Here is a 13,947-nt window from a genome sequence, read left to right on the forward strand (position 1 = left end):
AACATAAATCAAAAAATAGCCCATCATTTTCAACAAGAGGAAAGGTCCAAGAAATACTCTTGTACAGCAGAAATTACCTACTTAGATATCAGTTAACTTCTTCTATTGATAAAGGTAAAGGTTCCCTCGGACATATGTGCTTGTCATTCCCAACTCTAGGGGGTGGTGCTCATCTCTGTTTCAAAGCTGAAGAGCCAGCACTGTCTGAAGACTTCTCCGTGGTCACGTGGACAGCATGATTAAACATCGAAGGCACACAAAACGCTGTTACCTTTCCACCAAAAGTGGTTCCTATTTTTTCTACTTGCATTTTTACATGCTTTGGCAGAGGCTGGGACAAGTAACAAGAGATCACTCTGTTACGTGTTGCTAGGGATTCGAACTGCTGACCTTTCTGATCGACAAGCTCAGCATCTTAGCCACTGAGCCACCACATCCCTCTTCTTCTATTGAAGACACATACTAATCTTCACTCTCAACTTTCTTTATCTGATGCCACATTGTAGGTCTGGGACCATTCTCCAAATTAGAATATGACTTCTTGTTATTTGAATTGTTTGTACTGAATTATTATACAATTGTATCACAGCGGCCAGTTGTTTTGCCGGATTTGGCATTGGTTACTAGTTGGGCCCCACCCAGGGGCCTAGGACATCATAACATATTTTCGTAATATGCGTGCAGATCCAAGCAGTGCGGCTTTTTATATTTGACTGATGGTGATTTTGTCAGTTTTTAACTGTTTTAGATGTAATTCCAGTGCTTTTGGAATAGCACCCAGTGTGCCAATTACCACTGGAATTACCACTGCTGGTTTGTGCCATAGTCGTTGAATTTCGATTTTTAAGTCCTGGTATTTTGTGATTTTTTCATGTTCCTTCTCGGCGACCCTGCTATCACCTGGTATTGTGATGTCTATGATTGTGACCTTATTTTTCTCAACCAGTGTGATGTCTGGTGTATTATGCGCCAGTATTTTGTCCGTTTGTATACGGAAATCCCACAAGATCTTGACCATCTGATTTTCGGTGACTTTTTCAGGCTGATGTTCCCACCAGTTTATTGCTGTTTTAATATAATTTTTGCACAAATTCCAATGGATCATTTGTGCTACTGAATTGTGCCACAATTTATAATCAGTCTGCATGATTTTTTTTACAGCAGCTGAGTATGTGATCAACAGTTTCATCAGCTTCTTTGCAAAGTCTGCATTTGGCATCATCAGAGGATTTTTCAATTTTGGCCTTAATGGCATTTGTGCGGATAGCTTGTTCTTGCGCAGCCAGGATTAGTGACTCTGTTTCTTTCTTTAATGTACCTGTGGTTAACCATAACCAAGTTTGTTCACTGTCCACTTTATCTTTTATTTTTTCCAGAAATTGGCCATGCAGTGCTTTGTTCTGCCAACTCTCCATTCTTGATTTTATCACATGTTTTCTGTATTCTTGTTTCGTCTGTTGGGCCTTCAGTAGATTTTTGTTCTTTACTTCGATTAATAGATGTTCTTGACTGTCTTTTAAATAATCAGCCAGTGCATGTTTTTCTTCTTCAACTGTTTGCTTCACTTGTAATAATCCTCTGCCACCTGATTTTCGGGGCAGATATAATCTATCAGTATCACCATGTGGATGTAAACTGTAGTGCATTGTCATTAGTTTCCTGGTTTTTCGATCCAAAATGTCCAAATCACCTTGTGTCCAGTTAACTATACCAGCTGTGTATCTTATAACTGGTATTGCCCAGGTATTTATGGCCTTGATTGTTTTTCCACCATTCAATTTAGATTTCAAAATTTTCCTAACTCTGTTGGTGTACTCGCGCCTGACAATAGTTTTCACTTCTCCATGCTTGATGTTATCCAACTGCAGAATGCCTAAGTATTTGTAGGCTTCATTTTCATTGCATTTAATTAGTTGGCCATTGGGCATTTCAATTCCCTCACATGCAGTGATTTTGCCCCTTTTTATGGATACAGTGGCACATTTTTCCATGCCGAACTGCATTGAAATATCGGTGCTGAATACTCGGACTGTGTTTGTCAATGATTGGATTTCTATTTCTGACTTTCCATAGAGTTTCAAATCATCCATATATAGTAAATGCGAAATTTTTTCAGCTTCTTTGGCTGTTTGGTAGCCTAATTTCATTTTTTTAAAGATTACTGATAGTGGGATCATTGCGATGATAAAGAGAAGAGGTGAAAGTGAATCACCCTGGAAAATTCCTCGCTTGATATTAACCATTCCGTAGATCTCATTCCCTACTGCCAACTCAGTTCTCCATTGTTTCATCACCTTTTCAGTAAAGGATGTAATATTTTTGCTAATGCCAGTTGTTTCTAAGCATTTTATGATCCAACTATGTTATATTTTTTACACAATGACTAGTGGACTAATTTAGCAACTCAATCATGTCTAACTTTGTAATTAATTTGCAAGTTCTTGAGCAACAAGTATTAAACCTTCCATTCCTTTCTTGATGGTTCCTTTCTTAAGCCATGCCCATGTCAAGTTGTCATCACATTTTCCTTCAATGTTTTTCAAGAGCTGTCCATGCAAAGCTTTGGTTTTCCGTCCATTTAATCTATCACCCAGCTATTTTTCCTTATATTCTGCCTTTTGTTCCTGTTGTTTTTATAATGTTCTCCCTTTTCACAGCCTGCAGCAATCTTTCTGTACTTTGGTTCACATAATCTTTGTTTTTCTTCTTCTACAGTTCAATGGATTTGCAATAGCCCTCTGCCCCCTATTTTTCTTGGCAAGTACAACCAGTTGGTGTCACTTTGTGGATGTAAAGCATGGTATATATTCAAAAGTTTATGCAAAGTTTATGCAGTCCAGTTGATGATTCCAGCTGGGTAGTGTATCACTGGAACTGCCCATGTATTAATGGTTTTAATTATGTTTCCAGCATTCAGTTTTGATTTTAATATTTTGCGGACCTCCTGATGTATTCCTTTTGTGTTGACTCTGTGACTTTTCTATCCCATCATCATCATTATTATCTCTTTTATTCATTAAACATGAAACTCAGTCAATTGAAACACACATTTAAAAATGTGTTACAAATACCATTGACTGATACTAATTGTTGATACGGGTTGCTGCCAGCATTCTAGGTATCAATCAACTCTCTTCTTAAAATATATGTTCGGAGCAGTGCAGTTTTTTGCAGTTCAGCTGGTGTTATTGCAGGAAGCTGTAATTTCTTGATGTGTTTTGTAAAATTCTTGGACATGGTACCAAATGCCCTGATGACAATGGGTATCACTGTTACATGTTTCATCCATAATCACATTGTTTCAATGGCCAGGCCATGTTATTTCATGATTTTTTCCAGTTCCAGTATTAGTATTAGTAGTATTCATCGCACAGTTAGCCAGATGTTCAGACTGGGTTTGGCATTTTGTCTACCTATTGAGTCTTTACCAAGGATCTGGGATAGGCAGATCTGGATATTTGTTATACATGTTTGGTGTCACAGATGTCATCACAGAATGGAAGCTGTTCCAAGTAAAGCTGCTTTCTGCAATTGACGAATGTCAATGCCTATGGTGTTCAAGTAGTGCTCCAGTTGTTTTGGGATTGCGTCAAAGGTGCCTATTATTATTGGTACTATCCAGGGGTGTGATCATACCAGTTTGGCAACTGGTTCACTGAGCACATGCTGAGCACCTATGCACAGTTCACAGGAAAACAGCTGAGGCACAGCTATCCACTATCAGCTGGATTAAAAAAACAAGGAAATATAGATGAGTATAGCTTGGAGGCGGGCGGGCTCATCTAAAGGTCAGAGTGAACCAGTTCGCTCTCAGCTGATCTGCAGAGTTACCAGTACACCCAAACTGGGCTGAACCGGTAGAATCCCACCTCTGGTACTATCCTTGTTTGCCTTTGCCACAGTTCTTCTATTTCTATTTGTAGATCTTTGTATTTTGTTATCTTCTCCAGTTGTTTCTCTTCTATTCTGCCATCTCCAGGCACTGTCACTATAGAGACATTTTTGTCTTTCTTATCAACAATTGTTAAGTCTGGGATGTTATGTTGCAGGTGCCTATCTGTTAGAATTCTAAAGTCCCAGAGCAATTTAACTTCTTCATTTTCTATGACTTTCTCTATTTTATGGTCCCACCAGTTCTTGCTTGTGGGATCTCTCTTGCAGATCTTCCAGTGCACCCTTGCTACAACTTTGTCATGCTGCTGCTTGTAATTGGTCTGTGCATTCTTCTTGCAGAAGTTTACTGGGTGGCACTGTTTCCTCAGCTTCTTTGCATAGGCAGCACTTATTGTCTGTTGCTGTCTTCTTAATTCTGGCTTTGCATACCTTTGTCGTTAAAGCTTGGTCTTGTGCAGCCAGAATTAGTTCTTCAGTCTCTTTCTTTCCTTCTCTTAGCCATTGCCAAGTCTTGTTATTATCTACTTTCCCTGCTATTTTTTTTCATGTATTGGCCATGTAGTGCTTTGTCTTCCCATACTTCCATTCTGTTGTTCATTTGGTCTTTTTGTGTAGGTCTCTCTAGTAGTCAATATGTCTTCCTGGCATACTAACTTCAGTGCATCTTCATTGTCCTTCAAATATTTTTCCAAAGCCATTTTTTTCTTCTTCAATCATGTGATGTACTTGCAACATTCATGTCCACCTATTTGCCTTGGGAGGTAGAGTCTGTCAATGTCGCTGTGAAGATGAAGGGCATGAGTCATTGTCATTATTTTTCTGGTCTCCCTGTCCATTGCTTTTAGTTCTGCTTGAGTCCAGTCCACTATTCCTGCTGTGTATCTTTTTAAAAAGTTTTTTTTTAACAAACATATCATATCATATTCCTGCTGTGTATCTAATGACCAGAATTTCCTAGATGCTGATTGCCTTGATGGTATTTCCTCCATTGAGTTTGGACTCAAGATCTTCTTCATTCTCTTGATTTATTCACCTCTAATCTTTTCTTGACTTCAGTACCCCCATTGCCATACAAGAAGGGAATATAAAAAATATATAACATTAAAGAAAAAATGTTTTGCCATTTCAATCTGGTCAGAATTTGTGTTGGCTGCCAGCAATCATAACTCTGTATCAGGTGTCCTGAAGGAACGGAGATTTGCGTTTGACATATCAATGTTTGCTGAGGACTGGGAGACTTATTATTAGTGTTTGCTTCCACAGAGCCTGTAGAGACACTGCCCTAAGACAGACAGACAGACAGACAGACACACACACACACACACATACACACACACACTGGCCATCAGTCTCGGAAAAGGAGATACAATCCATCGTTAAAAGCTTAAAAAGCAATAAACCCCCAGGTGAGGATATTTTTTTTTTGGTTCAAAAGTTTTATTTCTTTTAAAACAAACATTTCATCATTCCTCAATCAGTAAGACATCGAAGTACAATTTTTTGTATGTCAAAATAATTCTAGTTAACCACCAAATTCTTGTCTAGCCTAATATATACCCCTCCCTCCCTCCACCCTCCCCCCCAACCCCCCTCCTCCTCCACCCCCCCCCGACTTCCCAGAACCCGTACACGGTATGGATTTCTAACAAACACAGTCTAAAATCTATTGAAAAAAAAAGAAATAAAGAAATTAATAACATTCTACATTGACCTTAGCTTCTTCTTGCTGAACTAACTTTAAACAATTTAAATCATTTTTGATCTTAAGCATAGGCTAACAGGAATTTCTTGGTCCCGTATTTATCTTGTATATAGTCAATCCATTTTTTCCAGTCTCGTTTATATCTCTCATTTGAGTGATCTTTAAGATATGCCGATATTTTAGCCATGTCGGCTAAGTTTGTAACTTTCAATGTCCATTCTTGAGTTGTAGGCAAGTCTTCCTTCTTCCAGTATTGCGCCACCAGCAGTCTTGTTGCCGTTATTAGATGCAGAATCAAGTTAGTCTCTACCACTGTAAAGTCAGTACATATACCTAGTAAGAATAACTGAGGAGTAAACTTTATCCTTCTTTTAAAGATATTTTGCATAATCCACCATATTTTTATCCAAAATGCCTTAACCTTTTGGCAGGTCCACCATGTATGAAAATATGTAGCATCGAGAGAGCCACATCTCCAACATTTAGGCTGTAAGTTCGGATACATAGAAGCCAGCTTTTTAGGATCTAAATGCCATCTATAGAACATCTTATAAAAATTTTCTCTCAGGTTTTGAGCTTGTGTAAATTTCACATTTCTTACCCAGATTCTTTCCCATGTATCCAGCATTATTGGTTCTTCAATGTTTTGAGCCCACTTTATCATACAATCTTTAACTAATTCTGTTTCCAAATCCATCTGTATTAATACATTATATATCCTCTTTATATGCATTAAGCTTTGATCTCTTATTTGTTTAAACAGATTATCCTCAACTTGAATAAAACCAATTTTTTGATCTATTTTCCACCTAGCCAAGGTGGCGCAGTGGTTAAAAAGCAGCACTGCAGGCTACTGCTAGATCAGCAGGTCAGCGGTTCAAATCTCACCGGCTCAGGGTTGACTCAGCCTTCCATCCTTCCGAGGTGGGTAAAATGAGGACCCAGATTGTTGGGGGCAATATGCTGACTCTCTGTAAACCGCTTAGAGAGGCCTGAAAGGCCTATGAAGCGGTATATAAGTCTACTGCTATTGCTATAAAGCCTGTAATTGCCCATACTGGAACCATGTTTGAACTACCTTCTCCTCTTTTAATACCTCTAAAGATTTTAATTGTAGTACCCCCCTTTCGGAGATAAGAAGCTGTCTGTAGGTTATTCTATCCTGTTTTTGTGCTATATTCATATTTTCAATTGCATGTCTAGGAATTGCCCACATGGGTATCTTGTCATTTAATTTATATTGGTATTTTTAAGCATTTCTTAAAATATGACTTTTAAAATTCTTGTCCAATTTTTTGTTGAATAACAGGTAAGCATGCCAACCATATACCAGATCGTGTCCCTAAATATTCAATATTCTATCATTAGTTAAATGAGTCCAATCACTAATTACAGATAGCGCCACTGCATCATAATATAGTTTTAGGTAGTTTCAAGCCTCCTCTCTCACGTACATCTTGCATTATTTTCATCTTTACCCTCGGCTTCTTTCCTGCCCATACAAATTTGTTGATACCCTTCTGCCATTCTAAAAGATTCGCATCTTTTTTAAGTATAGGTAACATTTGGAAAAGAAATAAAAATTTTGCTAAGATGTTCATTTTCACTGCCGCTATCCTACCCAACAAAGATAAGTGCAATTTCTCTCATTTTTTCATCTCTGTCTGTATACTATGCCAAAGTGGTTCATAATTATGCTTATATAGTTTCCCATTTGAAGTTAAAATGTTAACTCCAAGATATTTAACTTTTTTAACTACCTCACATCTTAGCATCACTCCTAGTTCTTCCTTTTGTTTAGTATTCATATTTATAGCTAATATTTTTGTTTTTCCTAAATTTATTTTAAAACCAGACACTTGACCATATTGATTAATCGTATTCATTAAGACCATACTGGATTCCTGCAGTTGTTCCAATATTATGACCAAATCATCCGCAAAAGCGCGCACTCTGTATTCTTGCTGCCTAATCTTGATCCCTTTTAGACCGTCCAAGCCCCGTATTTTATTCAACAATACTTCCAAAGTTATAATAAACAATAATGGGGACAAAGGACAGCCCTGTCTTGTACCTTTTCCAATTTGAAAAGAGTCTGTTAAACTTCCATTGACTATGATTTGTGCTGTTTGCTGTTGGTATATTGCTTTAATTGACTGTAAAAAATTATCTCCTATCTGCATTTTTTTCAATATCTTCAACAGAAATTGCCAATTAACTCAATCAAAGGCCTTCTCAGCATCCAAGAATATAAACGCAGCAGGGATCTGGTTGTTCTTTCCCAAATATTCTAATGCATTAATAATTAATCTGACATTACTTTTCATCTGTCTCCCCTGTATAAAACCTGTTTGGTCAGTGTGTATCAATTGTTGAATAACCAGCATTAACCTATTTGCTAGTATTTTAGTAAAGATTTTATAATCTACATTAAGTAATGAAATAGGTCTATAATTTTTGGGTTGGGTAGTATCTTGATCTTCTTTGGGTATCAAAGATATAAACGCTGTCTTCCAAGATGGAGGCACTTTACCTTCCGTTTGAATTTTATTAAATAGTTCTCTAAGAGGTTCTACCATTTCTAACTGTAAATTTTTGTAGTAAACCGCTGTCAAACCGTCTGTACCTGGTGCTTTTCCTAACTTTAATTGGTTAATTACCTGCAAGATTTCCCCCGAGGTTATTGGTTGATTCAATTTTTGCCTGTGCTCTTCTCTAACTGAAGGTATTTTCTCTTTATCTAAATATTTGTCTATATCTAGACCATTAATTTTATCCCCTTTATACAGTTCAGTAAAAAATTCCCGAAATGCCTTTTGAATCTCTTCCTGTTGAAACACCTCCTTCCCTCTGTAAATCAGTTTAGATATATTTCGAGTTTTCCTTTTTTTTCCTAATCTGATAAGCTAACCATCTGCCAGGTTTGTTTGCATTACAAAAAGTATTGTGTTTTGCATATGATAAATTAGTGGCTACCTGGTCAGAGATCAACATGTCAAATTGAGATTTTAATATGGTAATAGCTTCCTTAAACTTTGTATCACCTGGGTTCATTGTTAACTCCAACTCTTTTCTCTTAATTTCCTCTTCTAATTCTGTTCGTTTTAACCCTTGTTTATATCTATGTGTTTTATTTATATTCATCAGCACTCCTCTCATATACGCTTTGCTTGCATCCCATACGAATTCCATAGATGTACCCTTATTCATATTCAAAACGAAATATTCAGATAACAATTTTTTACAATCATTAATATACTTTTCATATCTAAATAAGTTTTCATTCAATCTCCAAGACCTTCTTGCCTGCACTACCCTTCCCAACTCCATCCAAACTGGGTTATGGTCCGAAAGGGCCCTAGCCGCAATCTTTGTCTTCTTGACCCTAGAAAGTAAATAATTAGTGGTTAGTATAAAATCAATCCTTGAAAGGGATTGATGCCTATCAGAGAAGAAAGTGAAATCATGTCCCTCTGCATTTCTTTCTCGCCAAATATCTCTCAATTCAAAGTCCTCCATGATGTCAAAAAAAGGTTTGGGTAACTTTGCTCGCATCTTAGTATTTGGGCGAGAAGTCTTCTTATCTCTCTTAGTGTCTATCACACCATTCCAATCACCCAATAGTATACAGGAACTATAGTCCCACTGTACTAATTTAGCATGAAGATTTCTATAGAATCCATCTTGCTGTTGATTAGGGGCATAAATTCCCAAAAGTAATATCTTTTTCCCTTCTAGGATTAGGTCTAAAGCGATATATCTTCCGAACGGATCTGCTTCAATTAATTCAGCTTTCATGTCTTTTCTTAAGTATACAACTATACCATTCTTCTTTTCCATAGCAGAAGCTACAAAATGTTGACCAAGTTTCGAGTTAATCAAATATTTTTGATCAGTTGATTTAATATGAGTTTCTTGCAAACAAATTATGTCATTCTTAAACTGTTTGAGATAGTGAAATATTTTCTTTCTCTTCTGTGGGGAATTCAATCCATTGACATTCCATGTTAAAATCTTAGTTTGTCATCTTTGGTTGGCTGAAGCATTTTTAGAGCTTCCTGCATGGCCTGTTTAATCCCCAGGTGAGGATTTTTTACCCACAGAATTATTCAAGAAATTTCCCAATTGGTGGGGTCCGGTATTGGCAGGTCTTTTTACACACATAAATAACACCTGTCATATACCAGATGGGTGGAAGATGGCAATAGTTGTTCCCATACATAAAAAAGCGAATAGAAAGGTTCCTAGTAATTATAGGCCCATTAGCCCGATTGACATTGCAGCGACATATATGGTAGGTACCTTTTGAACAGAATTGAAATCTGGGTAGAGGAAAACAATATCCTCACAGAAGAACAAGCAGGTTTTAGATAAAGCCAAACTACTATTGATAACTGCCTTGTCTTGATCCATCTAATTGCCAAATATGCATAAGAGGAGACCTGTTTGCTGCTTTCATAGACCTTACAGCAGCATTTGATATGGTAAACAGAGAAGTACTATGGAGTAAATGTACATCTCTTAAAATAGAACCTAGACTTCTGCCTTTGATTTTTTCCCCAAGGTTTTTATTTTTTTTATTGCAAATATTTACATATTTTATGAACAGTGTTGTTCGGATCTTTTCATTTACATCCTCTCATATACTTCATCCATTTTACATCATATCTGTTTCCAATTTCAGCCATATTATTCTCTTTCTATATTTTTTTATCTTAAACTTATTTTCTTCTTAGTACATAAACAATATCACTAATTACCCTTAATTTCTAATGTCTTACAATAACATCAACTCCATCACTAAATATGTTTCGCAAATTCCCTATCCCACTCTTTAACATTTCATCTTTGCCTCTTAATTTAAACTTCAAAATTAAACCAAATTGCCATTTCACATTTCATCTGTTGGTCTGTTTTGCTGTAAGCAACATACACCATCAAAATTAATTTTTAAAACATTTAACTTAATTAATTATCCACAATTAATTATTTTGGTATAATTCCCTTACATTGTAATTAACTATCCACCATTAATAATATTAACACATTTCCCTTTAATCTAGGAATATGTACCTTATTTCCCTTCCTCCTCTTTTACCATTTTCTCTTGGTCTCTCAAAGATTCCACTCCTAATTAACTCCTGGCTTTGATTAAAGCCCTTTACACAAGTACCTATTTGAGGGTGTGGTATGGGGTTAATGGGGCTCTGACTAACAGGATTTACACAAATAAAGGGGTAAGGCAAGGGTTTATCCTGGCCCCATTATTATTTAGTTTATATATCAATGACTTGCCAGGGTTAATGAAAGCTCCATGGTACACATGCCGATGACCCTAAATACTGCAACAGCTTGCTTTATGCTGATGATATGATTTTACTATCATATACACTAGAAGAGTTAAGTAACCTATTGAGAAGATTCATCTCTTACTGCCAGGATAACTCCCTAATCATCAGTAAATTGAAATAAAAAATAATGGTGTTTGGAAAACTCCATCAGAGACATAGATGGCAATTAGATGGTGAACCAATTGAACAGGTCAACACCTTTGTATATTTAGGGGTAACTTTTTCCAAGATTGAATTTTGGGCTTGCCATCATCAACGAAGTACATTTAGAGCAAAAGGCCATTTGAATTTGCTGCTTAAACTAAAGAAACATAGTTACCCAGGCTCCCTAACACCATTAATTAAGGTTTATAAAGCTAAGGTTACCCCTATGCTTATATGGAGAAGACGTTTGGAGTCTATACTCAACCATAGTCCTAGAACAAACACAGTCCCAGCACTTGAGATGTATTTTGTGTGTAGATCCAAGAACATTTGCTGCAGCAGTTAGAGCTGAATTGGGAATTCATACAATTCATGCACTATCCAAAATTAGAGCATATAACTACTGGTGCAAAATCAATGAAGTTGAGACTGATAGACTCTCTAATTATGTCTACCAGAGCAAATAAAATTACAATCAAAATCTTCTGGATCACCAAACTAAGCATTTTTGTAAGAAGCTGTGGCCTTCCTATCTCTTGCATAACAGGAGAACAACTCAAAAAAAGAGCTGCCCAAAGAATTAAGGCTATAGAAGCACAAAATGATAGAGCTTATCCTTAGTAAGATGGGTAACTTGAAATGGCTGAATAAATACAAACATACTTTTCAAGTAGGCAGCTATTTGAAGTTACAACTGCCGATACTTACACAAGTGAGATTCTAACAGCTTGACACAATGGTCAGATATGGGGGATTCCATTCTATACCCTACAATAAGCATCTCTGCATTTGAGGAGTGACAGATAGACACCTGGCTCACATCCTATTTGATTGTTGCTTGTATAAGGGAGTAACAGAGAGGTACCACTGTAGGGAGGGGGAATCGATTAGGTGTTCCGCCCCAGGTGCCTGATGGACCCTATGGGATTTCAGACGGCGCTTGGTGAGATACCTGACTCCCTGGCCCACAGTCCGGCAGAGTCCTTGGTCGCTGCTTGGAATACAGCGGCGGCTGAGGCTCTAAACCGGATTGCGCCTTTACGGCCTCTCTGCAGCAGTGGATCCAGGAGGGCTCCTTGGTTTACCTAGGAACTCCGGGAGATGAAGCGCCAAGAGACACCTGGAGCGACGCTGGAGGGCTAGTAACTCCGAATCCGACTGAACACAATTAAGAGCCTTTATTAGGACTTAGCTAGTGGCGATACGGGTGGCAAAATGTGCTCATTTTTCCGCTCTTATTGCATCCACAGAATCTCGCCCAGCCGCTCTGTTTAGGATAACCAACTCCCTCTTGAAAGGGAGGGATGCGGGTGAGCCCTTACAGGGTAGAGCGGAGGAATTTGTTCAGTTTCTGTCGGATAAAATCACTCGGATTCGGACGGACCTAGACTCCACTTGGACAGTACCAGCCAAGATGCCGGGGGAGGGTCTTGATCGGATTTCGTGGAGCGAGTTTCAACTTATCACTCCTGAGGAAGTGGACAAGGCCATGGGAGCAGTGAGTGCCTCCACCTGTTTACTGGATCAGTGTCCCTCCTGGCTGGTCTCGACCAGCAGGGTGGTGACACGTGGCTGGCTCCAGAGGATTGTTAACACCTCTCTCTGGGAGGGATCCTTCCCGCACCCTCTAAAGGATGCGGTTGTGAGACATCTCCTTAAGAAACCTTCCCTGGATCCAGCCATCTTAAACAACTATCGCCCAGTCTCCAACCTCCCATTCGTAGGGAAGGTTGTTGAGAAAGTGGTGGCCTTTCAACTTCGACGGACCTTGGATGAAGCAGATTATCTGGATCCCTTTCAGTTGGGTTTCAGGCCTGGTTACGGCACCGAAACTGCTTTGGTCGCGCTGATCAATGATCTCTGGCGGGCCAGGGATAGAGGACATTCCTCTATCCTAGTGCTTCTTGACCTCTCAGCGGCCTTCGATACCATCGACCATGGTATCTTTCTGTGACGGTTACGGGAGGTGGGAGTGGGAGGCACTGTCTTATGGTGGTTCTCCTCCTACCTCTCGGACAGGTCGCAGTCAGTGTTGGTTGGAGGACAGAGATCGACCCCTAGGCCGCTCAAATATGGGGTGCCGCAGGGTTCAGTCCTGTCCCCCCTCCTATCTAATATCTACATGAAGCCGCTGGGTGAGATCATATGCTGGCACAGGATCAAATATCATCAATATGCGGACGATACTCAACTGTATCTGTCTGCCCCGTGCCAACTCAGCGAAGCAGTGGAAATGATGTCCCAGTGTCTGGAGGCTGTCAGGGTCTGGATGGGAGCGAACAAGCTTGCACTCAATCCAGACAAGACTGAGTGGCTATTGATGTTACCTCCAAGGATAGTCCAGACATCCCACCTCTTAGCCTGGGGGGTGAAATCATACACCCCTCAGAGAGGGCCCGCAATTTGGGTGTCCTCCTGGACCCGCAGTTGACATTAGAACACCATCTGTCAGCTGTGACCAGGGGGGCTTTTGCCCAGGTTCGCCTGGTGCACCAGTTGCGGCCCTACCTGAACTGGGAGGCTCTTCGAATGGTCACTCATGCCCTCGTCACCTCAAGGCTGGATTACTGTAATGTGCTCTACATGGGGCTGCCCCTGAAGAGTGTTTGAAGACTGCAGTTGGTCCAGAATGCAACCGCACGAGCGATACTGGGTGTACCTAGATTACACCCATGTTACACCCATCCTTCGCGAGCTGCACTGGCTCCCTATTGGTCTCCGAACGTGCTTCAAAGTGCTAGTCATTACTTTTAAAGCCCTACATGGTTTAGGACCTGGCTACCTGAGAGACTGCCTCCTGCCACATATCTCCCAACGACCAACAAGATCTCACAGGTTGGGCCTCTTCTGGGTGCC

At 39.2% G+C, this 13,947-nt stretch overlaps 1 protein-coding gene across 1 annotated transcript; it reads right to left on the reverse strand.

The window, feature by feature from the left end:
- Positions 1-703: 703 nt before the first annotated feature.
- Positions 704-1,415, reverse strand: LOC148042224 (uncharacterized). The gene is given in 2 exon segments (XM_087703123.1): positions 704-1,156; positions 1,158-1,415. Coding segments are annotated over 2 exon segments (711 nt in total).
- Positions 1,416-13,947: the final 12,532 nt, after the last annotated feature.

Source organism: Thamnophis sirtalis, unplaced genomic scaffold, assembly GCF_051295495.1.
Source record: "Thamnophis sirtalis isolate CommonGarterSnake01/CBP01778 unplaced genomic scaffold, rThaSir2_p1.2 scaffold_24, whole genome shotgun sequence".
NCBI classification, from domain to species: domain Eukaryota; kingdom Metazoa; phylum Chordata; class Lepidosauria; order Squamata; family Natricidae; genus Thamnophis; species Thamnophis sirtalis.